The 25,351-nt window shown below is 43.1% G+C and overlaps 1 protein-coding gene across 3 annotated transcripts; it reads left to right on the forward strand.

Annotated features, from left to right (window-relative positions):
* The first annotated feature begins 365 nt into the window (after positions 1 to 365).
* On the forward strand, positions 366 to 21,309 carry LOC108241545 (adhesion G protein-coupled receptor B1-like). 3 transcript variants are annotated; one of them, XM_017425785.2, is made up of 32 exons: positions 366 to 872; positions 3,612 to 4,482; positions 5,268 to 5,417; positions 5,521 to 5,619; positions 5,729 to 5,890; positions 6,314 to 6,478; positions 7,645 to 7,809; positions 7,913 to 8,077; positions 8,192 to 8,293; positions 8,381 to 8,487; positions 8,582 to 8,776; positions 8,894 to 8,962; positions 9,814 to 9,922; positions 10,405 to 10,548; positions 10,638 to 10,707; positions 10,847 to 10,949; positions 11,348 to 11,391; positions 12,677 to 12,803; positions 15,701 to 15,804; positions 15,927 to 16,029; positions 16,138 to 16,288; positions 16,394 to 16,463; positions 16,567 to 16,633; positions 16,736 to 16,821; positions 16,970 to 17,141; positions 17,262 to 17,357; positions 17,475 to 17,511; positions 17,702 to 18,318; positions 18,419 to 18,454; positions 18,572 to 18,676; positions 18,909 to 18,959; positions 19,182 to 19,379. In XM_017425785.2, exons 2-32 carry the CDS (start codon positions 3,780 to 3,782, stop codon positions 19,377 to 19,379), a joined length of 4,572 nt encoding a protein of 1,523 aa, XP_017281274.1. In that variant the 5' UTR covers positions 366 to 872; positions 3,612 to 3,779. The 3 variants fall into 3 exon arrangements, with proteins under 3 accessions (XP_017281274.1, XP_017281283.1, XP_024863476.1); XM_017425794.3 differs by lacking the exon at positions 18,909 to 18,959 and having other exon boundaries at positions 19,182 to 21,309; XM_025007708.2 differs by lacking the exon at positions 366 to 872 and having other exon boundaries at positions 3,780 to 4,482; positions 19,182 to 21,309.
* Positions 21,310 to 25,351: the final 4,042 nt, after the last annotated feature.

Raw genomic sequence — 25,351 nt, forward strand, 5'->3', positions numbered from 1 at the left:
ACACCTATTCCGTTGATCCTCTTTCCGGTACCTTTTGGCTGTGCGTTGATATCTGCGTAGTTTGCTGTTCATTATCATGTGTCTCTGTCCCCCCTGCTCAGACCCCTCCCCTCCTCTTCAGATTCGCCCTCCCTCCCTCCGTTTTCCATGTGCGCTGACACACTCCCTCTCACACTTCCAGGCGCACGCGCGCGTCTCCTCCGCACACACTCGCTTCCCTCCTCCCCCTCCCGTCTCGGTGCTGCTGTCTCATTCACTTCGGTACTCCATCCACGCACTGACTCCAACTTGGAGCCGGGAGGGGGGCGGGGTAGGATATAAACCTCAGCGTGGAGGCCACAAGCTACACTCAGACTGGACCCACTTGCAGTGCAAAGACCACAAGCAAGAAGACTCCGAAGCCGGGAGTAGAAGTACCAACATTTATTCTGGAGCCTAGAGAGAAAGCTAAAGACAAGACGCCGTTCGGTTCTTCACGGACTGTCTGCTGCTGGAGCTCCTAATATTCGACCAATTTGTCGCTCTGCTATACGCCAGTTACGTCTGGATATAGCAGCTAAACAGAGTTGGTAGTAAACTCTTTGGAGTTTGGTTAGAGTCGCTTTATTTTTTCTTTGCTTGTGAGAGTGGACTGCACTGAAACTTGGGATCGACCCGCTTGAAACGACCGGGAGTGGGTCGAGGCTCGGACCTGGCGCATCCTTTCAGCGGTTTCAAACAACTGCGAAAGTTTTTGGCCAGAAGCGCAGATCTGAAGACTTTGAGTCGAGTCAGACTTTGAGACCGAAACAACTCAGCAGCTGCTAGCCCCGAGTCCAGCCGGACGAGCGGTTAGAGAGCCACTGACGAGACGTCAAAGAAGTGTTTTCAAGGTAAGACAGAAGGGATTTTTCTCCTGAATGTGTGCTGGAAGTGAGGGTGAATGATGTTCCGGATGTTTTCCTCCATCATCTGACTTCAGCAGACTTGTCTGTTTGAAAGTTGTGTCGCTGTCCGTGGTGCTGAAACTGTTCTTCGCTGGCTTGTTTTGAGATTTCAGGTGTCGTTTTTCTACAATTCAGCTCCTGTTTTGCTATAAATGTTTGTCTCATTGTACATTTGAAATATCTGAGTGATTTGAAAGTTGTTCAACCACATTGTCGCTTATGTATGTTCCTGCTATAAAAGAATTGTTGTGATCTGGCTGTGCCACCGGGCAACAGAAAGTTTTACTGTGGCAACAGGCTGCTGTGTAGAACTTTCTGGTTTGCCTTTGCTGTTGTTTAAACTGTAACACAGATTTCAGTGTGGCTTAAGAAGACTAATATCATCCATGATATGTAATGCAAAAATTGTGTCAGTGTTTGATTTGCCTAACTGATTCCTTTTACTTTAAGAAAGGACATACAGCTCAAAATGCATGCAAGGAATCACTACCAATTTAGTCAACACCCATATTTGAGAATTCATCTTTTCGTGAAAGAAACTCTGAAATGATTTGTCTGGTATAACTGTTCTGCTTTGACACAAATTTACAGCAAACCATTTCAGCTTCTTGCACAAGTGTGCAAGTTCCTCCACTGAGAACAGGAAAAGAGCAACAATCTGCCACAAAAATGGCATTTCTCAGCTTTACTTCAGCAACAGGAAAAAGGACGTCAAGAAATACTGATAATCTGTCTTTCAGTCTATACATTTGCAAAATCAAATGATCATCCTAAACAACTTTTGCTCAAATATAAGTCATATCAGAAAATCAGAACCTAAGCTACCAGCTTTAAAGGTGTGGTGATAGCAATTGGATTGTCTCATATCAGGAAAATAATCTTTACTTCATCCTATGTCATAAATCTTTTCACAGCTTTCTGCTTCAGAAAGCACTAAAATTACTTGATCAGGTGCATGCATTTATCAGCAGTCATATCTCTGCAAGTGCCTGCACATTTTATGCTTCCTTACTACGCAGCATTGTATTTGCTTGCCTTTACATCTAATGTGAGCTTGCTGTGACTGTGTTGAGACAAGCAACTACAAATCTCTGCACTTCAGCATAAACAGAAAACATGTCACAGATGGCAAATACAAAGTGTTTCTCACGCTGATCTGCAGAAAATAAGCCTTGTCTCCATAACAACAAACTCCTCGCTCTTTAGGCTGCCCACTTTGCAAGAGGGAAAAAAAGAAAAGATGGCATTGACGACAGCAAATGGACAAGCAGGAGGAAGGGGGCAGACAGGTTGGGTGGGGTGCGAGAGACTGTGTAGAGAAAGTTCTCCTGCCACAGCTGGACCTTTTCTTTTCACACAGTTCGTCATCAGATGCCCATTCATGGAGCTTCCGGTTGTTGAGGGGCGGGAGAGAGGCAGCCAGTGACACAAAGCAGAGGTCTTTGCTGCATTGCTCACAGAGAGACGAAAGTAACGGTTCGAGGAAGGCAGGGAGGGAGAGGAGTGAGGAACATAATTATGAGTTATCTGCATGAAAAGTGCAGGTGCTTCTCACAGCGACTGCCAGTGTAGGCATCAGTTGTGCTGCTATATGTACACATCACTTGATTACCTACACATTCAAGCTTTTTTACTGCAGAGTCTGAAATTTAAAACAAATCCTTATTAAAGATGTCATCTAATCCCTGATTATATCTTCTATATTACCACATATTTTAAAGATTGTTCTGCTAAATAAATAGTGATAAATAAAAGAAATATGGAGCAGGAAAACATGATGAAGCAGAAATCAAACTGTGATTGCAGGCAGAAGGTGTTGCTGAGCAACAACATGTCCCTTTGGTACTACTAGAAATGTCTATTTTTCTGTGTCAGTTCAGTTAAATGCAGAAATTTAGACATCGAGTGTGCAGAAGTACTTCACTTAATGGGAGGAGGGTTTATTGGCAAAATGTTTATTGTGTCCTGGACGCAGATTATCTGCATGATTAGCAGCACAGAAAAAAGTAAAAAAAATAAGACCTGTTGCATGAAGTCTTTCTGCAAAGTATCACAGGGTGCAAGAATAGAAGACGTTTTTTGCATTTGTGCAAGGTTCTGCATTAACAAGTATGCATGCACTTTAATATGCAAAATAGATTTTACATCATTTTAATTTGTGCCCTGGAATGCAATGCCAAAAATGTTCCCAAATCAGTTTAGAGCATGCCACTGCAGGGTATGTAATCACCCCTCGCCATGGACGGAGATGAACAATTTTTCCTGTTTACTGCTTAATAAGAGGAGTACGTTGCACAAATAATGGCACTACTAAGCGTCTGCGTTGCCACTGGCGAAGCTTGTATGGACGTCAGACTGACGCACACAGTTAGGTGTGTGGGAGGAAAGAGCAAAAGCTTGGAGATGCCAGCTTGCTGTGAAAGACTGTAATTGCTCTGCCACAGCAATTATTTCCCAGGGAACAGGGCCTTTTAGATCACTGAACACACCCTGAAGCACTGCCATACAGATCTGACGCTGATCACTGCTGCATACATATTAGCTTAACAATAGGTCTAATTAAAATGCATGTCATGCATATTATTTTAAAAAATGCATTGTATTTGGCAAATGATCTCCTAGCTGATATCCGGAGCACACTAACATATTTTTCCATGTTTTTTTGTTGTTTTTTTCCCCCCACAGATCCCTCTCTGTACTGCCATGACAGAGTGTCTGATGTATTAAAACAATCTTCAGAGGGGTTGCGAAGATAATCAAAAGATCTGAAACAAGTGCAGTAACTTGCAACAAAGAAATAAAAGAAACAACCTTATTAAGCCAGTAACACCATCGTCTATCTAAGCCGACCCAATGGCGTGGTCAGCTCTTACCGGCCCCTGTGTGGCCCTTGTCCTGCTCTTCTTCGGTTTGACCTCCTGCACGCCCTCTGGCCCAGCCTCCGCCACCTGTGCCACCCTGGAGCAGAGTCGCTTTTTTGGCGTGTTCTCCTCCACGACCACCCTGCACTCGTCACCTTGCTCCTGGACCCTTCAGAATCCCGATCCTCGCCGCTACACTGTCTACATGAAGATCACCAAGCCCACCGACTCCTGCGTGCCCCGCCAGATCAAGACCTTCCAGTTTGACTCCTTCATCGAGACCTCTCGCACCTACCTGGGTATGGAGAGCTTCGACGAGGTCGTCAGACTGTGTGACGCGTCAACCACTGTCACCTACCTAGAATCCAGCAAGCAGTTCCTGCAGATCCGCAAGGTGGCCCCATCAAACGCCCTGGAGACCATTGAGGGAGATCACAGTGTCAGTGAGTTCAAGGCTGAGTTTCTGGTCGTGGGGAAGAGGAACCCTAGCATGCCTGCCTGCCAGATGCTGTGCCAGTGGCTGGAGAAGTGCCTGTCAAGCAGCACCCACGATTATCCCTGCGGCATCATGAACACCCCCTGCCAGTGCTGGGAGGCCCCAAAGAGGAAGCCAGGAAGCTGCTACAGAGGCGGTGTCTACGTTGAGAAATGCTCACCTGTTCCCAAAGACAACGGACGCGACGCTGAGATTATCAGTAAGTTTTCATCTTAGCTTCATCTCAGCTATCAAAACTTTTTGATAGCAAGTAAAAGGAAAACAAAAGTTAACAAAGAAATGTTTACTATTTACTGTGTTGTAATGTCATTTAGTGGAGTAAATGGGTCATGTTTTCCAAGATCCCACAGCCCTGCAGGTTGTCTGCAGACCTGTTATCACACAGGGTTTAGAGAGAGTGTCTTATTAGCAGCTGAGGGTGACAATCCATGTCTGCAAGCAAGAAGATGTGCACTGCACCTCCACAAAATAATGAGAAGTAAATCAAAGTTGTTAGAGATGTTGGCCAGTGCACCTTTAGGTCTTAAGTGGTATCACCTCCTGGACCTCACACATGGCCCAGCTCTCCATTTTGTTCAGTTTGATGCTCGGCAAGGAGGACTGGGATGGAGAGCATGTTTGTGTTCGATCTGGGAGGAGGCAGAAAAGAACACAAAGACCTCACAGTCAGCTGGCAGCAGAGATCGAAGCGCTGCACTTGAGGTCGTCATAGCAACATGCCAGTCAGCCTTACACACACAAATCGTTTAAACTCCTGTCAACCCAAGTGTTCACAAAGAAACGCTTTTGGTCTTCTTTTTTTTACATGCAAAGAAATTATTACTCACATCCTGCTCTTAAGCATGAAAACATTGGCTGAATCAAGCTATTGAGTACAATTTTGCACAAAGGCACTAATAATGTTTCCGATTACTAGAAATTTTTCCACCTCTTGTGCTTTCTAGCCTTGCTAAACATCTCTCCTCTTGTCTTTTTTCCCTGCAGAGGGCTGGGCTGGTTGGGGCCGCTGGTCCGTGTGCAGCCAGGAATGTGGCGGCGGAGTCCAGGTGCGCAGCCGATCTTGCCAGCCCGACGATGGCGTGTGTGAGGGAACAGTAGAGGAAGGGCGTGCATGCAACCCTCAGCCCTGCATTGGTAAGCCCCCCTCCTCCCACCACCTGTAATTAAGTCATGAAATTAGAAACAGGGCTGCAGGTGTCTTTAATGGAATAACTGTAATTTTCACATTCTCCCTCAGGCAAAGAGCGAAACAGGAGCCAGGGTCTGCGTGCAATTATTGGTCTGAAGAGAGATAACACTGATGACTCCACCCTTGGAGCTGTTGCTCCTCAAACAGGTGAGGAAACACCTGTGATGTCGGGTTTAATTGAAAACTATAGAGTAGAACACATTTTCATAATCTTAGTGGCTGCTAATAACCTTTTAATTGATCATTTTCTCAACAGATGCTAAGACAGATGAGTGGGCCCCCTGGAGTGCATGCTCAGTCACCTGTGGGGAGGGCTGGCAGAGCCGTACTCGCCTCTGTGCCACCTCTTCCTTCACCACCCAGTGCACCGGACCCCTGCGTGAGAACAGGCCCTGCAACAACACTGTTGTCTGCCCTGGTGAGTGTGTGAATCCTGTTCTGTAACATGAGTGCAACAAAGAGGGGGAGGGGGTAAAAATGTGAGAGGAACACATGGTCTTTTCAAAGTCCACAATAGAGGCAGAGCCATTATGTCTTAATAATTTCCCCTTATACAGCACCAGCCACAAAAGAAAGGTAGATAATAAAAAGTTGAAGCATTTGTGAGATTTTACACACTGGGTTTCGAATTGTGGAGGGGGGAAAAAAGCAGCTATTAACTAGTTTAGAATTTGCTGAAAATACTACAAAATGATGTAAATGTTTTTCTCAAAAAGTGAACAGTTATAAATATTCCTCATGGGCATCCTGAACCTTAAAAATTACCAAACAACTTCCTGACATTGTTTACAAAAAAAAAAGAAAAAAATCATAATGCCCCCTTTGTGTTGCCTGTGTGCAGTGGATGGTGCTTGGGACGAGTGGACCCCCTGGAGCTTGTGTTCATCCACATGTGGCCGTGGTTATCGTGACCGTACCCGCACATGCAAGCAGCCCCAGAACGGAGGAGAGCCTTGCCGCGGCCCCACCAGACAAACCAAGTTCTGCAACATTGCTGTCTGCCCAGGTGAGTTTTCGATGCAAATTTTGAGTCAGTGCATTTAAAAAAAAAGCACATTTCTTAAAAGTGCCTCTGTAAACTAGATCAGTATTTTAAACTCCATAGATACAGACCACTTAACCCTTCATCTAACTGATTCATTTATAAGAGCTAATTAAATCGCTTAATTGTATCACCATCATAACAACTGCAGTGGCAGGTTGGAATTACATCTGACTCACCAGAACAAAAGTGCCTGTGGGTATTAGTCAGTGGCTTTATAACAGCTGCCTGTGACTCACGCTGTGTTCGTGGTCACTCAGCCCAGAAGTTTTCGCCTCTTGTGCCACCTACTCATGTGCAGAAATGTCAAACTTTGAAGTCACAGTTGCACTAGATTTGTTTCTCACTTCGCCCTTATCATATCTTACTGTCGTCATTACCAGACGTATGCTTTTATTTCAAGCGACTCGGATTTTGGTCTTGTTGCAGTGGCGTGATGACCCCAGCAGGTGTCTCTGTTTACCACATGAAAAAAAAACTGATTTTGTCTGAGAGAGAAAAGGAGCAAACTCATTACTGGAAACATGATAACCTGAAAGGCTTCGGGAAATTAAGTTATGATTAATGGCAATCTTGGCAGTGATAGAAATTTTTCTTTGGACCATCTTTTTTCAAGAACCTAAACTTTTGCTCCTTTTTAAAACCATCTTTCATCTAAGATTTTTATAGCAACAAATTGATTTTCTATTTATATTCTTTAATATTTCCAGACTTTTAGCAGTCTGATAATATTCCTTATCCATTATATTTATTTGTCTTTCATTGAAATAACCCAGATATAGTGTTTTATTCAATAATTAATACCATAATATGACTGAAATGACTGACCTCTTTATTATGAAAGTGCTTAGCCAAATCAAGTGCACTTAAATCCCCAATCAATGACCATAAGGGCTTGAACTTAGTTCTAGTTTTAAGAAGAGTTGATCTCAGAGGCTGAGATGCACATACAGTCATGGTTGAAGGGCAGATAACTGAGCTCCAACTTTCCGTTTCACTTAAACTCAGTCTAAGTAGGTCATGTGAAATGGCAGCAGTGAGTTTGTCATGATGTCTGCAGCCTGAGGGTCTGTCTTGTCCTTGCACTGGCCGTAACTCTTTGGTGTGTACGCTCCTCTGCTTCCCTCTAGTGGACGGATCCTGGAATGAGTGGTCTGCCTGGACTTCATGCTCTGCTTCTTGCTCCAATGGCACCAGACAGAGAACAAGGGAGTGCAACGGACCATCTTATGGGGGCTCCGAGTGCCACGGCAGCTGGAAAGAGACAGCAAACTGCTTCCTGAAAGATTGCCCTGGTAAGAAAATAAAAACGATCCCTTGGTTGAGTTTCCATATACAAGAGAAATAAATCTGCCAAACAGTGCTGAGTTATTGATGTTAAATATTTTCCACCTGTAGTTAATGGAACCTGGCATTCATGGAGCTCATGGGGCAGCTGCAGTAAGACTTGTGGTGGAGGCATCCAGCAGAGACAGAGAGTCTGCGAGGGCCCTTTCTTTGGAGGAGAACCCTGCCCCGGTGAAACAAAGGAGCAGAAGCGCTGCAATGAGAAAAGATGCCCTGGTTAGTGGCTCCAACACAATAAATAAGTGAAAGCTCGTTAAAAATACAGCCTCAGTATAAAATCAAACAGAAAACTCATCCATCACTCCGCATCTGATTACTTTAATTCTTCAGAGCCCCATGAGATCTGTGCTGAGCAGAACACCGGTGATGTTGTGTGGAAGAAGACCCCTGCTGGAGATGTGGCTGCAGTCGCCTGCCCCGCCGACGCCTCAGGTACAGTGACAGCCTGGAAACTGACCGGTTCTGCTTGGTGTTTTTCGGCTCTGTCCACAAAGAGTAACCACTTTTCCACATCAACAGGTCTGATTCTACGCCGCTGCACCCTTGATGCTGTAGGTCTCGCCTCCTGGGAGAACCCAACTTACACTCAGTGTGTCTCAAAGAACTACGAGAACATTCAGATGCTGGTAAGTCCTGAAAAACACAATTACAAGGCTGAATCTGTTGAAAGTTGTGTGCAGTCAAAAGTTCAGACTAACCCTTGCGCCTCTGTGTCTGCAGTCAAAGGACTACATCTCCAAAGCGCAGATGGGGCAAAGCATCGATGGCGTCGCTGAAGTGATTTCACGCTTGAGATTCTCTTCTGATGAAAAGGCCGTATACAGCGGTGACCTCTTGGCTGTCATGGAAATCCTGAAGAACACCACTGAGCTGTACAAGGGAACCAGGCTGAGGCTAAGCAACGCTGATGTCGAGGTAAGATCGAACTACTAGACATGGTTTATTATCATCTCTGATAAATAAAAATAACCTTTAATCAGGGTAGATTTTGTATCTTCTCACACCTTTGATTCTTTATTCCATAATCTGCAGAACTATGTCCAGACCATCAGCAACTTACTGAAGGAGGAACATCGTGACAAATGGGAAGAGGCACAACTGGTACGTGATAAGAGGGTGTGAATGTGAGGGTTTATGAGAGCAAAAGAGAAAAATAAGTAGTTTTTGGTAATGTTATGTATATGGAATGAGGATAAATACAAGAAAAAAGTTATCACAAACTGTACAAAAGTATCTAAATAGGTCACTTTTCATGAGACTGAACTGAACTTGGTCTCGTTTGGCCACCTGTTGACAAATGTCCTTCGCACTCTAATGACGTTCTTTCACTGTTCTTGTTGAAACTCATCAAGCTTCGCAAGAAAGACGAGACTAAAAAAAAAAGAGTTGAAAAAAATAGAAAACTCCTACAGTAGCGAATAAACACATATTTGTGCACAAACTGAAATCAAGAGGGTGAGTTACCAAGGCCACTGCATCTCTGAATCAGGGAAAATCACTACTCCCACTCTGCAATCTGTGAGTCTCCATGCCATCCTACATACTGATGGCTGTTGTATAGAAACACAGACAGAACATCACATGCAAGCACACACCTTGCGCCCACATCGCTGCAGTTCTGCGTCAGAGAGACGCAAGTCAGGCAGCCCTCCCTTACTCTGAAAAGGAGACAGAACAGAAAAAACACCCTAGTATGAATCAACAGCCTGCCCATTTATGGCCGTAAGGAAGTTCTGAGGTTGCATAGCAGCAAGAAGTGGGATTTTTCTCCTCTTTTCACAGTCCGCTGTCGAGCGTATTGAAAGAATAAATAGGTGGAATTGTTCAGTGATAAACCATCCACATATGAGCCATAAATAATTATTAAAAATCAATGCTATAGTGCACAAATAAACAAGTGCTCCTCTCCATATTTTTAACTCTCCTCCTTTACGGATTCTTTTCTCTTCCAGATGGGTGCCAACATCAAAGAGTTCCTCCGCCTTGTCGAGGACTTTGTGAACATGATCGGTATGCAAATGAGCGGCTTTCAGGACATCTACGAAGTCACTGAGAATTTAGGTGAGCTCCGATTCCCCCCGCCAAGTCGCTCCCTGCTCATGTCAAGTCAGAATGATTTGTCCTTTCTTCAGCCGGAGAGTCCATCAATCTTAATCTGAGTCCTGCATAAGCAGCAGCTGAACGCATCAGTTATCATTCTGACAGACTGCCGACTCCATCCGCCGCGCTACTTGCTCCATCTCAGGATGTTTTGCGAGTCTATTTGGCATAACAGACGTGCCATATGGCTTTGACACAAACTTATTAATCTGTCGGATATTGTAAGAATAATTGGGTGTGAAATGTAAACGTCACACTGAACAGCTCGTGAGTTGTGCGGCTGTTTTCTCTCAGTAAAGGTGACGTTCTCTCAGCTGCACAACGCATGAAACTATCAGACAGTTTAGACAATTATTCGTCCATTACAGTTTGGAAAACATTGCATTTCTGAGTGCTGTTTTACTGACTAAACCTCCCATCTGTCACCCCTCTGTGCCTCTCAGTTCTGAGCATCCACAAGCGCCCAACAACCACGAGCTCCAACTTCACCTTCCCTGTGAAGGGCTGGAGAGGCATGCTGGATTGGGTCAGGACCTCCGAGGAGAAGATCTCTGTGTCCCGTGATGCTCTGTCTCTGAAACAGTCTGGTAAGGTTAAACAAATGTGACATTTTTAAAGAGACGAACCAATGAGCTGTAATAGGAATTAGAGTCTAAGGTGAAACTCTGTTTTTCAGATGGCAATGATGCTTTTGTGACCGGCATCGTCCTCTACAGAAACCTTGCCTCAATTATGCCCTTCCAGAGGTAATAGAGTTTTCCTGCTTTTATATCTGTGAAAGTGGTGTTCCAAAAAATACATATTTTCTATTCACAAGATGGTGCTTGCTCTTGCAGGACTCTGAGGCTGATTATTGACATTGCACTTTTTTCTTTTTTTCTACAGCAACAGCACCTTACTTAACTCCAAGGTGGTGACAGTAATTGTCAAACCCTCCCCGACTCTTCTGTCATCCCCCGTCGAGATCGAGTTCCCCCATCTCCACAACGTGAGTTTTTAATGCTTACGCAAACTAATGTATGCAAAATATCAGCCCCTCCCTGCGGGTGTTTGCGCACCACGGTGCACAGAGCCTGACATTTTGCTGACATTTGCTGTGACACTGTGACTTTTACTTGTGGCGGTTGAAACTCGGCAAAGATCACAGCGCAAGCAAATGGTCACTCGATGATGATAATGATGATGAGAACGCAATAATTAGACTCTACAACTGCCGTTTTTAGTTTCATGAATGCCTTACAAGGGAGAGGGGTGATAAATGTGGGTATGTGGCCGCTAGCAAGCTGTTGCATCTCACACGTTGGTAGTAAGGTGTCCCAGCCTACGTGTTTCCCTTTTCTGCAGAGAATCCTCACACTGACTTCTCCATCTGCCTCTCCTTTGCAGGGCACAGTCAATGAAACCTGCCTCTCATGGGACGAAAGCGAAACGTAAGTGTTGACGGGTGTTTTTCCGTCTCAAATTCACACCTGACCATCGCTCGTGCTTGTTAATCTGGTGTTTACCTTTGTCAGGCTTTTCAGTCAGGCATCTGTCACAATTTGTGAAGCATTTAGCCCTCCAAAGTCCCACACTTAGCAGGAAGAGAGCAATCTCTTTTTCTTTTTTTTTGTCATTTATTTTTCACGTCAATCATTTACCACAAGGGGGACAAAAGAAAATCACAGCTCATTCATGTTGACCCCTCAGCCAGATGCTTCAATCAGCTGTCTGACACACTTACAGCAAGGCAGACTTAAAAAATGACAGCTGCAGTGCACCTTCACTTTGCTTCAGTTTCCTGAAGCACTACAAATAAATCAAATCTTAATTTATATTTCTAATCAGGTGGCCTGGATCTGTCAGCTCTGAGTTCACTGGCCCTCCCTCAAAATTCCCATTTGCATTTTGATAGATTTGCATACTTGTGTGCCACTATTTAATGGCTTCTGCATCTCTGGTCTGCATCCAGATTGTTACAGATAAAATAATCTGCAGCATCTTCTGAAAAGCAAACAATCATGCATGCCTGTCAAAGCCTGCTTTGAGATTCTAATACAGCATTTAAGAATCTCACAGTGCAGCCAGGCCTGGTTTGATACCACTCTGATGAAGTGTCAGGATGATTTTGCTCTGCACCTATCCCCCCCCATGACACTCTGAACCAGCCTGCACCTGCTGTCTGTGATGCCACCTTAAATTTAAAAGTTCCATCAGGCCCTGAGGATGCTCCTCGTGTTGCATCCGCTGCCACACATGCAGCCCTCCTCTAAAAGGGTTATGATCTCCACCTTCTGTTCCACGAAAGGGACATGTTGTTCTACGTCTCTCCTGAGATGGTCTTTGGCAAAAACAAAGACGCACAAAACCAAAAGTTATACGGGTTTTAACTACGGGTGACTTTTGGACTGATCCATCGCTATTAATTATGGCAAACATGCTTATTATTTACATGCACAAGATGCAAATTAGCCCATGAAGTTGCATAACATGCCATTTTTCCTTACATTTTTAAAACCCTTTTAGCAAGTTATCATCTTGATTGTGCACATTCATCCTCATCATTCTCTGGCTTAAGATTTTTTTCCATCACATATATTTATTATTATTTTTCCATAAAGACACATTTTGCCCAGATTTGTCAGATGTCTCCTCTCCTAACTCTTCGCTGCCTTTCTTCCCCCCCCCCCTCCCTCTCCTCTCCTCTCCTCTCCTCTCCTCTCCTTCCCTGTGCAGTTCCTCTCTTCTCGGGTCTTGGTCTGCTCGGAGCTGCAGAGCGGTGCCCGTTCATTCATTCCGAACCAAATGCGTGTGTGACAGCCTCTCCACCTTCGCCATTTTAGCGCGCGTCAACTTCGACTCGGTAAGTCATCCCCCCCCCCCTCTTTGTTTGTTTGTTTGTTTGTTTTTTAAGCCCACGTTCTTGTGCATGTTGACTGTTTCCTGCGCGTGAATGCTGTGCGGTGAGGACATGATGTTGTTGTTGTTTTTTTGAGGGCTTTGCAGCAGCGCTCCCTTTGTCTCCGCTGACGGCAGATTTTCTGACCTGCCTCAGGAATCCGAAAGCCGAGCAACACGTTGATGTGCAGAAATTGGATTTCTGCTCTCAGATTAAGCGGTTTCGTATCGACATGTCGTTCTTTGCAGCAGGATTGATCATTCGACGTATGACAGCCTGTAATTAACTGTGTTATTGCAAACCGACAAAATCGCTCGTTTTTGCAAGATTTTTTTTTTAAAACCTGGACAAAAACATATCTAAATTTATTATGCTCCAAGGCGTGTTTTATATATCTGCTCGTGCACCTGTTTATGAATATTTGAAGGTAGATTATTTTGGAGGGCATGCTTTGTGTGCTGATCACCATAATCGATCATTATGCATCGCTTCGTTTTATGCGCAAAAACAGCAGAGGGGGGAAAAAAAACATCTATTTTTTCCCCCTATAGAGTTGTGCAGCCTCGAAAGCTGATGGTTGTCCAGTTGCCATGGTAACCGCATCTGTAGCACCAGCTCTGCTGCTGTGATCTTTTTTAATAAGTGAGATCCCGAGGGCTAAGAAACATTCAGTCCACCGCCCTAAACACAAAGGGAGAAATCTATCCAACTACTAAAACCTAATAAAATGCACTCCCCCCATCCCCCTGCAACACACACACACACACACACACATTCCCTTTTTAGTTCATTTCAGTGAGTAAATAGGAGCAAAGAACTGTACTGCAGTGTTTTTCTGCCAATAAATCCCTGTTTTATTAGTTGTTCATGCTCCAACTTGTTTACATCCCAGATTTGATTTGTCTTGCTGTTGTCACTGAACACCGCCTCCTTTATTTGTCATAGGCTGCACACACACACACACTCCTCTCAACCTCCAGCGACAGTAAAAAAAGGCAGCTGAGCCAATCATTCCTTCTGCCAATATCTCTGAATTCTCAATTACATACATACATCCCCCTCCCCTTCCAACTCCCACCCGCCTCCTTCTTCTCCTCCTTCCTCTCCGGCCACAGCAGCAGGACTTAAAATGCCAAAGAGGCAGGCCAATGAGAGACAGACGTCTGGTCATGCACTGGCGGTTCCTCCCCTTCTTCCCTCCCACTTGCCTCTCCATCCGTCCTTTGATGTAGGCTGTGGACATTTTCGGCAACGTCTTCCACCTCGAGAAACACGAGCGAGAGTTATGAAGGCAGAGACGGAAAGGAGATGCAAGATTAAAGGCATCAGACGCTGCAGTGTGTTAGCGCTCTTTCCTCATAACATCAACGCACTATTGCCCCTGACTCTTGTTAATTTAAATGTAAAGAACTATAATTAAACATAAAAGGCCCACACACTTTTTTATTTTACTTCTTTTTAATGAGAATATAGGATCTGGTCAAGGACAGGTTTCACATATAGGTCCAAGCAATGATCTAAATTTTACTTAGTGACCAAGGGAGCAAGATTTGACCCAGATACAGAGACTAAGAGGAAAGGGAACAGGACAGTCTGTATCAACTGTGTTATACCCCAGATTCTTCACAAACTGAGGCAAAAAGGCAACTTATCACTCTGTTATCTGCCATCTGTTTGGGGGAGCTTCTAAACTGGATTTTGAAACACATTTGCCACGCTAAATTAGACTTCCACAGGCTTAGCTATACAAGAACAGAACGTTAGTGTTCTGCAACACAAAAAATATACCACCATCATAAATCAAATGAAAGATGTTTCTATTTTAAGCCCTTCAAGCCGTGCTAATTTGACACCTTAAAGGGTGTTTCTTACACACCTTTCGAAGACACATGTCTGGTTTTCCATCTGTTCAGCTTTTCAAAATATCAGGAATATAATTAAAGTATTTGTCGATGAGGGAGGCCTAATGATTTGTCATCCAGCTCACACTTTGAAGTGATGACAACTGGATCAGAGGTGTTAGAATAACCCAAAGGCTCATTAAAGCCTGGAAGAGTAGGTATGACACACTCGTGGATTACAAACCAGCAATTGCCTGCTGGTGGCTTGTAGGTGTGTGAGCCATGTTGTGAAGTCCCAGGGAGCTGAGATCCGTGTGCACCGGAGTGACCCACTGGCCTTCGGGGTGAATGAGCAGCGGGGACGACAGGCAGTGAAACAACCCCCCTCCCGTGTTTAATCCACCTGAAGTTTGGTGCCAGGGCTGTTTGAAACATGGGACAGTCACCGCTGCTGGCAACAGCAGGCGCTAAACTGCTGTCAAGAGATCAGAAGGGCTGATGGTGGCAGATTAATGCACAGGTGATAATAGCCCACCTGTTTTTCTCCCCTCCGGGGATCAACAACAAGCTGCTGCTTGGCACAAACACACCAAAATAGTGAGAAAATTGCAAACTGGAAGGGAAAAAATAATAGAAAGGCGCGCAATATGGCTGGTAGTGATTAGAAGCTCGCTGTTGCAGATCAAATAAAGGACTGAAAAACAGCAGCGTTTCCTCGTTTGCCGACTCAAAAGCCCCGCAAATGGAAGCAGTAATCATTTGTTAGTTAGCCATTCCATCTTTTTGACATGTTCACCTTGGGCTCACCTTGCCTGAGCTGTGGCCTGATTGTGCCATTCAGCTGTTTGCCTTCAGGGAGCTGCCTGCTATCCCAGATAGCACACATCCAGAGGCTCCCTATTCTTTATGATGTGTGTGTGTGTGTGATTCTCTTTGCTGGTTTGCTTTTTGTATGACTGTCTATGTCTGTGTTTATAATCATCACTAAGAGGCATGTTTGGTCTTGTCTTCCCTCTGCAGATCATGGACAAGGCACTGCTCCCATCCGTGACTCTCATCGTTGGCTGTGGGGTCTCTTCTCTCACCTTGCTGCTCCTCATCATCATCTACGTCTCCGTGTGGAAGTAAGTAACCCTACGAGCAAAGTCCAGCTGTATCAGCCTCTAACATTACGGTCTGTGGTTTCTCCCTCGTCGTTCTGCTCAGCCCTGTTCTCATCTCTCTCTTTTTTGTTTTAAATCTTCAGGTACATTCGCTCAGAGCGCTCTGTCATCCTCATCAACTTCTGCCTCTCCATTATATGCTCAAATGCCCTCATTCTTATCGGACAAACCCAGGCTCGCAACAAGGTAAGGTCCTCTCCTGGTCAACCCAAACGTTGGTCTAATAAAACTTTTCTCAAACTCTCGATGGTTTCTTATCTTACCTCTCTATCTGTTTTGTCTTGGATCCCACAGGTGGTGTGCACTCTTGTAGCTGCTCTCCTCCATTTCTTTTTCCTCTCCTCCTTCTGCTGGGTGCTGACTGAAGCTTGGCAGTCCTACATGGCTGTCACTGGTCGTCTGCGCAACCGCATCATCCGCAAGCGCTTCTTGTGCCTAGGCTGGGGTAAGGAGCCAACATTTCAAACACATCTTTTTAGTTGCAGAGTTTTCTTCACTGCTTTTTATCCTGTGGGCTCAGATTTTAATGCGTATTTTTCTGTTTTTGCAGGTCTTCCTGCACTGGTAGTGGCCGTTTCTGTTGGTTTCACCAAAGCTCAAGGATACGGCACCGTCAACTAGTAAGTTCAGTCTCATATTTTTCATTTGCCTCTTCTTTTTCTATTTAATTTGAAAACCTTTTCTCTTTAGCTCAAGCACTAATGGTGTTATTCCTTCTCTTAGTTGCTGGCTGTCCCTTGAGGGTGGACTCCTCTACTCCTTCGTTGGTCCTGCTGCCGCTGTCGTTCTGGTTCGTATTCTTATTTTGACTTTTCAGTCTCTCAGGTTACATTGTCTGATTTTAAACCCATCATTACATTATCTCATCAATATATATTTTTTCTTTAAACAGGTAAATATGGTGATTGGTATCCTCGTGTTCAACAAGCTTGTATCCAAGGACGGCATCACTGATGTGAAACTGAAGGAGAGAGCTGGGTAGGTCTTATTGAACTTTGCTGCACATTTGGGTGTTATGTTTATCACGTTACAGGCTTATCGATCATGTGCTTTGATCACTGAGCCAGATAATCGAACAAACAGCGGTTTTGACTGACCCGGTGTGTGTTTTTTTTTCACCCTGCAGGGCATCACTGTGGAGCTCCTGCGTGGTTCTGCCCCTCCTGGCCCTCACCTGGATGTCTGCTGTCCTGGCCATCACGGACCGCCGCTCTGCCCTCTTTCAGATCCTCTTTGCTGTCTTCGACTCTCTGGAGGGTTTCATCATCGTCATGGTGCACTGCATCCTGCGTAGAGAGGTAAGAAAGCCTACCTAATCGAAGGAATGAGAATTACAAGGGTGGCTGATTTGGTTGTTTTCAGGTTACTTGAACCAGAACATGGCTAACAGTTTTCTGAATTCTTTGTGTATCCATTAGGTTCAGGAGGCAGTGAAGTGCAGAGTAGTTGACCGCAAGGACGATGGAAATGGAGACTCTGGCAGTTCTCTTCACAATGGTCACCCCCAGCATATGGTAAATCTTTTTGGCTGATTGCCTTTTTAATGTCTTGAGTGCCTCTTGTATTTATTCCTAAATGGATATATGCATGCATTAGGCCCTAATGGAATGTTTTTGTTCTTTTATATGCAGTCTGATAATGAAAAGGATGGAGACTCAAGCAGACAAGGTAAGCCCCTTTTACAGACTTTCCTCTCTTGCCTCTAACCATTCTTATTTAATTTGCATTTCAATTTATGTAAGCCTTGCACTTAAACATCTTTTTAGATAAAACATCATATATTTATTGATCTGTTTTGTTAAAGAAGGCATGGTTCTTTAAATATTTTTAACCCTCTTTTATATTTTTTTCCTCAAAGGAATGAAAAGCTCATCTGAGGAAAAGATGCCTCCTCCTCAGCTGCCCCTTCCCATGGGCTCCAACTTCCACACCCTGCCATCCAAGGGCAGCCACATGCAGGCGGTTCCTGAGTACTCCAGCCACACGCTGACCCTGAAGAGAGAGAAAAGCCGGCTGGCAGGAGGAGTCGACCCGTCCTGCGGGAAACCTGTGTACGTCTGCGAGGGGGAGCTCTTCAAGCAGCTGGACGCGGACCTCGCCCTGGCTCAGGCCGAGGGCAGCCTCTCTGACGGCAGCGGCTATGTTGTCATGCCCAACACCACATCCACCCTGAGGTCCAAGCCCAAAGACGACCCAACAAAATATAACATCAGCGTGGATCAGCTGCCCCAGGCCAGACTCATGCACCTCGGCGGGCCCTTCGCCGAGCCCCAGGCCGCCTTCGGGATGTCGTCGATCCCTCCCGACCAGGTCAGCGTGTCCTACTCTGAGAGAGACTCGCCAATCCAGAACATCCACAACATGTCCAGCGAATCTCACATCACCCACAGCAGCTTGGAGAACACCTTCGAGTCCATGAACTCAATGATGTCTAAAAGCGAGACCATCTCCACTCTGTCCATGAGCTCCTTGGAGGTAAGAAGAGATGCACTTATTTTATGCATTCTTCCAATATGTTCCTAACATGAATCTAAATCTAAACAAAATTTTTTTTTGTCTCTCTTCTTGCTTGCAGCGACAGAAATCCCGTTACGCTGAGTTGGACTTTGAGGTGAATATTATTGACTTACTTTTTGTGAAAATACTGTATTTCAACAAACCTGTGACGTGTTTTATGTGCATCTCAGCAACCACTAATTTAAAAAAAATGCTTCTCTGTCTTCTATAGAAAATAATGCACACCAAGAAACGCCACCAGAACATGTTCCAGGACCTTAATAGGAAGATGCATCATGCTGAGAAGGACAGAGAGTCTCCTGCTTCTGACAGCAAGGTAACAATCTGTCATAATAGATTCATCATCTATTCCCACCAACATTTATTTTCCAGAGATGCTAAACATTTTGAGATAATAAAAAAAGAAATACAGAGGCAATAGTACTATAAAAAAGATTACACAAAGTAAAAATGACCAAAAAAAAAAATAAGGTGCAACAGTGTATTGAACTAGGATTGTTGGTACCTTGAGGTCATTTGAATAAAAATGTATTTTCTTCCTTCTTCAGTCTGTGAGATGGAGTGTGTCTTCTGGAGGAAGTGACAAAACAAACCACAGCGTGAGTGTTTATATTCAACCTCACTCTCAGAATTTACTTCTCAAAAAAAGACACACCATTAGATAGTATATATATGCCTCAAGGAAAAGTAATTAATCCAAATAGCTAAATTATTCTCATCACCTTTAATGACGCTCACTTCATTTTTGATTCAATCAGAAATTTGCTCAGGGCTAATGAGAGACACCAGTCCTTAATTGCCTTTTGTTTGTATTCCAACAGGACAAACAGCAGGCTCCAATGGAGAGGCCATGGGAAGGAGTCCGGGGAATACCTCAGTCACCCCCTGCATGGGTGCGTAAAGACCTGGAGCCCCTAGCTGCCTCGCCTCTGGAGCTGCACTCTGTGGAGTGGGAGAAGACGAGCACTACCATCCCCCTGGTGGGGCAGGACATTATTGACCTGCAAACAGAAGTCTGAGGGGGAGGAAGGGGGCTGGAGAAGCCGCCTAATTTCACCTCAGTCACCTTTTTTGGTTTGGGCATGGGATCCTTTATGGATAGAGTAGAGGAGCCAAAAAAGGGTGGAGAGTAGGTCCTCAAATCATTATCTTCAAAACCTCAACCTGAGCGAGAAGGTGGGGAGAGAAGGAATGATGGAGGAGTGGGGCTGAATGCAAACGGGATGTTTAATGTAGCTTCTCGGTGTGGACTCTTATCAGAGTGCTCTGAAGGTCAAAAGGGTTAGTGGAGCGATCAGTGGCGTCCATGGACCGGGACTGTCTGTGGCTCCATTAATGCTTCGCTGGGAGTTTCTTGAACCCTGCAGCCTGGGTTTCAGAAGATGTGCTCGACATGTCTGTGCTTCTTTTCTTCCTTCAAATCAACTTTGGAGAAAATGTTTAATGACAATGAAACACTGCGTCCTCCCTGCTTCTTGGGAGGGCCAGCCTGAACTCTTGGCTGCTCGCCTTACAGCTAAAGTTACCTTCCAAAACAAGACAAGGCAGGAAGGAAAAGGGACACATGTTATGCTCCAGTATTGTGCACTTTGATAGATGGGCACACACTTCTTCTTTTTTTTTTTTTTTGTACAGTGGATTATTTTATCACATCTGTTATTTTATTTTGTGTGTTTGCTGAATTTGCTTTTCAGATGAAATCGTCACTCCAGAGCAGAAAAATAAAACTCTGTTGAGATTATAACTCCTCTTCTGGAGGACGATCTTCATTACGATGATAGTGCTTCTCACTGTTTTTTTAACACCGTGGTTATTATTATTATTATTCCAACAATTATTGCCACTATAGTTTTCATTATTAGGACTAGAGTTTCTTTTTTGTTTTTATCTTTTCATTACTTTGAGGCACAAGATTTATTGTTTGTGTGCTGTTACCTAGAACATAATTCTCCAAAAACTAAAAGGATTCAATGCATCCATAATGTGTTGTGAGCCCATATGGACTGCATCGGGACAAACATGCGGAGTGGTGATGGAGGAGGTGGTTAGCTAATCAACATTTCCTGGTTTCAACAGTATTCAGCTTTGATACCAAAACACCAGCACCAGGAATGAACACAGACTCTCGCACGGGAAGAGCAGTGCATTCTGGGAAACGCTGGCTGGAACTGGCACAAGATGCAGGCTCTTCCATGTCGTACATGCGGATTTACTGGAGATCAGCGAGGCCTTTCATCATCGCCCTTTTTTGTTTCTCAGCCTTGCAGGACTCTTGGACTGAGCAGAGGCTCCTGGCACTGACCCGGGTCCTCGAAAACCTTCAACACATTTGTGTTTTCCGCCATCAGCGTGAAATAGTGCAATATGATGGGCGCTTGATGCTCAAGCAAGACTGATACTATGATTTAGGCAGAGTTTTTTCCTACCGATATTTCAAAACTTTTATACCATCTTCCATATATTTACAGAGCACATCGATGCTTTATGAGAATATTGTATGACAAATCTGTATTAGAAAATCAAAGGAATTTATTGGTTAGAGATTTGTTTGCACAAGACTCCATATTTGGAGCTCTCTGTGACCGGTAGATTATTGTACTTCTACTACAAACATTATATTGAGTGAATGATATTATCTTCTAAATGTGCTTCAGGATATTTGTTATTACTCTCAGCTGTACTGCGATGGGTAATAGAACCTCATGTCTTCTGTAACAGTGTGTTACTGTAACTCAGCACTCTACCAGCCAATTCCCCTGACCGTTTCAACTTCCTCTGTCCTGAACCCCCAAAAAACCTGACTTGAGTTACTTGTACTGAACACCCGATTGTATTTTCACGTCGAGACATTGTTTTCTATGTTCCGTTTTATCCGTGTAAATGTACAGTTTTCACAGCACAAAAATGAATGTGACTTCTTTCTAATAAAAACAAATCTATATTACATAATGTGAACGCTTGCGATCGTTTTTTTGACAGGCTTTATGATCAACGGAGCAACTTCTGTTTTGGAGTCAAGCGAGCACCTTGACTAAAAAACAGCATCTAAAAATAAAAATAAGTGACAGAAGTGATCAGAAGATGCAGCAGTTGGTGGAAGCAAAGACAACATTTTGAAACTTAACATTAAAGCCTCAGGCAAACAGTTCACTCCCTAAATATAGATGTGATTTGCAGGTTCACAGAAAACCAATCTTCTACGATGATAAAAGCGTTCTATTTCCATCTTTTTAAGGGGGGCAAATCATCATTAAGTAAAGGAAAAAAAAGATGTGTTAGGTTGAGTAATGAGAAAACAAAATTTGACAGAAGCATATTTAAAAATAGGAAAGGCTTAACACCTCGAATTTAGCTGCGCCTATACTTCATCTTCAATATTGCCTCCCTGCTTTCTGTTCTCTCCCTAATCAGTTCTCGTTCTTTGTTTTAATTCGACCGGTGCACCATAATTTAGCTGCAAGGCACAAGCATAAAAAGAGATTAACATGATCCATTTGTGCAGCGCTGCTCATTTTCTGAGGTCACCTGGAGAGCAGGCCAGCCGCAGCGCAAATGGTGCTTTACCTCCTATTCTGTGTTTCACTGTGTGCTGCTGCATCACACGATGTGCACCATTTTCTTCTGAATACATAATTTTCTTCTTTCTTTTTTTTTTTGCTTATTTAAACATTTTCTGCTAATTTATTCTCTCACCCCAACCCATCGCTGTGAATATCTGTGCAGCCTGCTAATGATGATGATGATGATGATGGTGGTGATTCAGGGAACTAAAACTGGAGATAATTTTTTTTTTTTTTTTAGTTTCCATGCGCCGCTGTGACCCCCTCGTTTCTATTTCTTTCATGTCATGAGCTGCTGAACGTTGCAATCAGTGAGGGAAAGAACTGGCTGGCTAACAGGGGAGTTTAAAGCAGAAAAGGCATGGCTCATTTTTGCTCATAAATTATTTATGTCTACATTCTGGTTTGTAGTGAAATATAACATCCCCCTTATAAGGTAAAGGTACCTGCTAGAGACAAATATAAAAATAAATGGACCAGCATTCCTTGAAGGAATGCAGATCGCCTGCTCCCTTTCATTTTATTTCCTCATTTTAGACTCAGATCGTCTCAGAGTTGTCGCCATTTTGGTCAAACCTTGAAAATAACATTTCAGCACAATCTCATGCAATGTTATGAGATGTTGTGAGTCCCAGGTTTTTGTTATGAATGACTCCTAATGACTACCACATCACATTTCAGATGAATATCTGTTAAATTGACTGAGTAATGGCCATATTTAGGTTGGCCAATGTCAATTAGCTGGGGAAGCTATGTTGAATTGGACTAACTTCAAAAGTTAATGATTTGTAGATCCATCCAATCAGTGTCATGAATTCAAGTGTTTTTGTTTTGGCTTTGAGTCTTGGTGCTTTGTTTTTCTGTTTTCAGGGGTTATGTGTTCTTTTATGTTTCAGTTTGGGTTTATTTGTTTCTTATTTTATTTTGTCGTCTTTCCGTTTTGTTTGGTCTCAGTTCTGATTTGCTCTTTGTGTTTTGGTTCTCCTGTCATCGTTCACTTCTCCTCAGGTTATCACCTGTTTGCATGCCACCCCCATCCACACCTGTCCCAGGTTTTCTAATCACTCACCTGTGCTCACTTCCCCTGATTACCCATCTTTAAAACCTGGTCACTTTCTCCACTTCCTCGCCAGTTCATTCTTTCTGTTGTGCAGTTCTTGTCTTTATGTTCTTTTTCCTTGCCACGTTTTTGCCCATGTGTTTGTTTGTTCTTGCTGCCAGGTCAGCCTTTCCTTTCTCTTGTTTTGTTTATTAAAGAATCAGTTCTTATTTTACGGTGAGTCTGTGTATTGGGTTCACCGCAAGCTTTCCACCTCGACCTGACAGAAAGTTTCATTTAAATCCTCCCAAATATTTTGCTAACAGACAAACAGGATTAATTCCAACAGATAATACAACAATTTTGAGCAAAGGTCTTACGCAATGAGTGGCACTTAGAGTATGAGTTGTAAATGACTCTCACCTACTACCACACTAAATTTTAGCACAATATCTGTAAAATTGGCTGGGTTATAGCCATTTTGGGTTTAAGAAGGTCAGTTGGCTGTGGCAGCCATCTTGATTTGGGCTGACTCTAAAAGTTAACCAGGTGTAGGTGTACATCCAGTGATTATTTTCTGCAAGTTTAATTAAATTTTGTGAGATATTTCGCCAACAGACACGCTCACAAACGCACACACATGGATAAAGGCAAAAAAATGATCATCCACCTTCACCTTTCAGGTGTGGCTGACAAATATAAATAAAAGCAGACATGTTTTCTCTCATCCTCTATATGTAAAAATACAGATTCTCTCATCTAAAGAGCCAGATCTGATCTAAAGTCACAATAATTATACGCATATATCTGCATTTCTTCTTTGTGCAAGCTTGTTCGTGTAAAAGAAAAAACACAGAGTAACACCCTGAGGCTCGTCTAACATCAATCTTAAACAGAAACAACCTATAATTCCCATCTCGACCCCCACTCAGTGTAAAATCCAGTTTCAATTAACACCTTGCTGGATAACAGCGAGATTAAAGCTGCCTCTTAATTGAGGGAAGTTGCCATGGAAACGTCAGATACTAATGATCGAGACGGGAAAAGATGAGAAGCTTTAGGAAATTAAACACTATAAGAAGAGACGTGGGATGAGAGTTTAGTTGAAGTTAAGATAATTATTCAAGTTTTCAGAAGATAATAATTATAAAAACGAGCTCATGACATCCTAAGACTGTTCTGCTGCCAAAACAGGCTCTACAGTGTTCAAGAAGGCAAACATTAAAAATGCTATCATTAAAAAAACAACAATAATGGTGAAGCAAACCGATGAATTTTAGCCTTCAAGTGACTGTTACTGAACATCCAGCATACAGAGGAACAAAAGGACAAAATACAGAAACAATAAAGAAGCTTTGATTTCTATAACTATAACAGAAAAGACTCGTGTTTGCAGTTTTACGGTCCATTTTTTTGCAACTATTTGAATGATACCAATAATATTAGGAGTGAAAGTCACTTCACTGATTTAACTTCCAGCCACAAAGTGTGATCTGTGGCTTAAATCTACCAGAAAACCAAAAATCTTTTAAAATACCTTTAAAGCAAGTGCAGTTTTGCAAACACAGTGCAGATTGCAAGCCACTGAATGAGGGGGATCTGCAAAAATATGGCAAGATGACTTGGAAACAATAATTATTAGAACGAAAAAATCTTACTTTAGATAAAAACATAATCAAATTTGAAGTAAACTGAGGTTATGTTTTTATTTAAAAAATCAATGTTACAATTACTTGCTAAATATCCCACAAAATGGACAAATTTATGTATTTAATTGAACTGTATGCTTTATTGTTTCAACATTGTTTCCTTATTTAATTTTATCACAAATAAAGAAAGGACAGGCCTACATAGTTTAGTTCTCCTTCTTTACATGAATATGATTATTTTTGTCCTAACATGTAAAAATACCAATAAATATAAAAAATGTATAATAGATTTTCAGGTTTACAGTGCAATAAACAATAGATTTTTATACATTAAATATTAGGATAACACTTAATGAGTTGTGTTATCTTTATTTCAAACCTTGAGACAATAGTCGGAAAAGATCTCCCAGCAAGTCCAGCTCTGGACTCATTTTATTTACTGAACGAAGGGGCAGAAGAAGCTCTTTGATTGTAATGGTTGCTATCAGAGATGCATCACACTTGAATGATCGCCTGTAAGACCAGTTTTCAGCTACTAGCTCTTTCAGAATCACCTTGTTGGTGCTAACATACTATTTTATGTGTTAAACTGAGTTATTTTTTATAAATGTATTTAAAAACATGAGAACAGATTGCCTGTTGGTAAAAAAAAGTTGCCTAAAGATCCCATTTAATATTGGTACTGTGATAAGTTGCCTGTTATGTGTCGACACAACATGAGTTAATCAGTTTAGGAGCCTTTT

This window comes from Kryptolebias marmoratus, linkage group LG5, assembly GCF_001649575.2.
Source record: "Kryptolebias marmoratus isolate JLee-2015 linkage group LG5, ASM164957v2, whole genome shotgun sequence".
Taxonomy (NCBI): domain Eukaryota; kingdom Metazoa; phylum Chordata; class Actinopteri; order Cyprinodontiformes; family Rivulidae; genus Kryptolebias; species Kryptolebias marmoratus.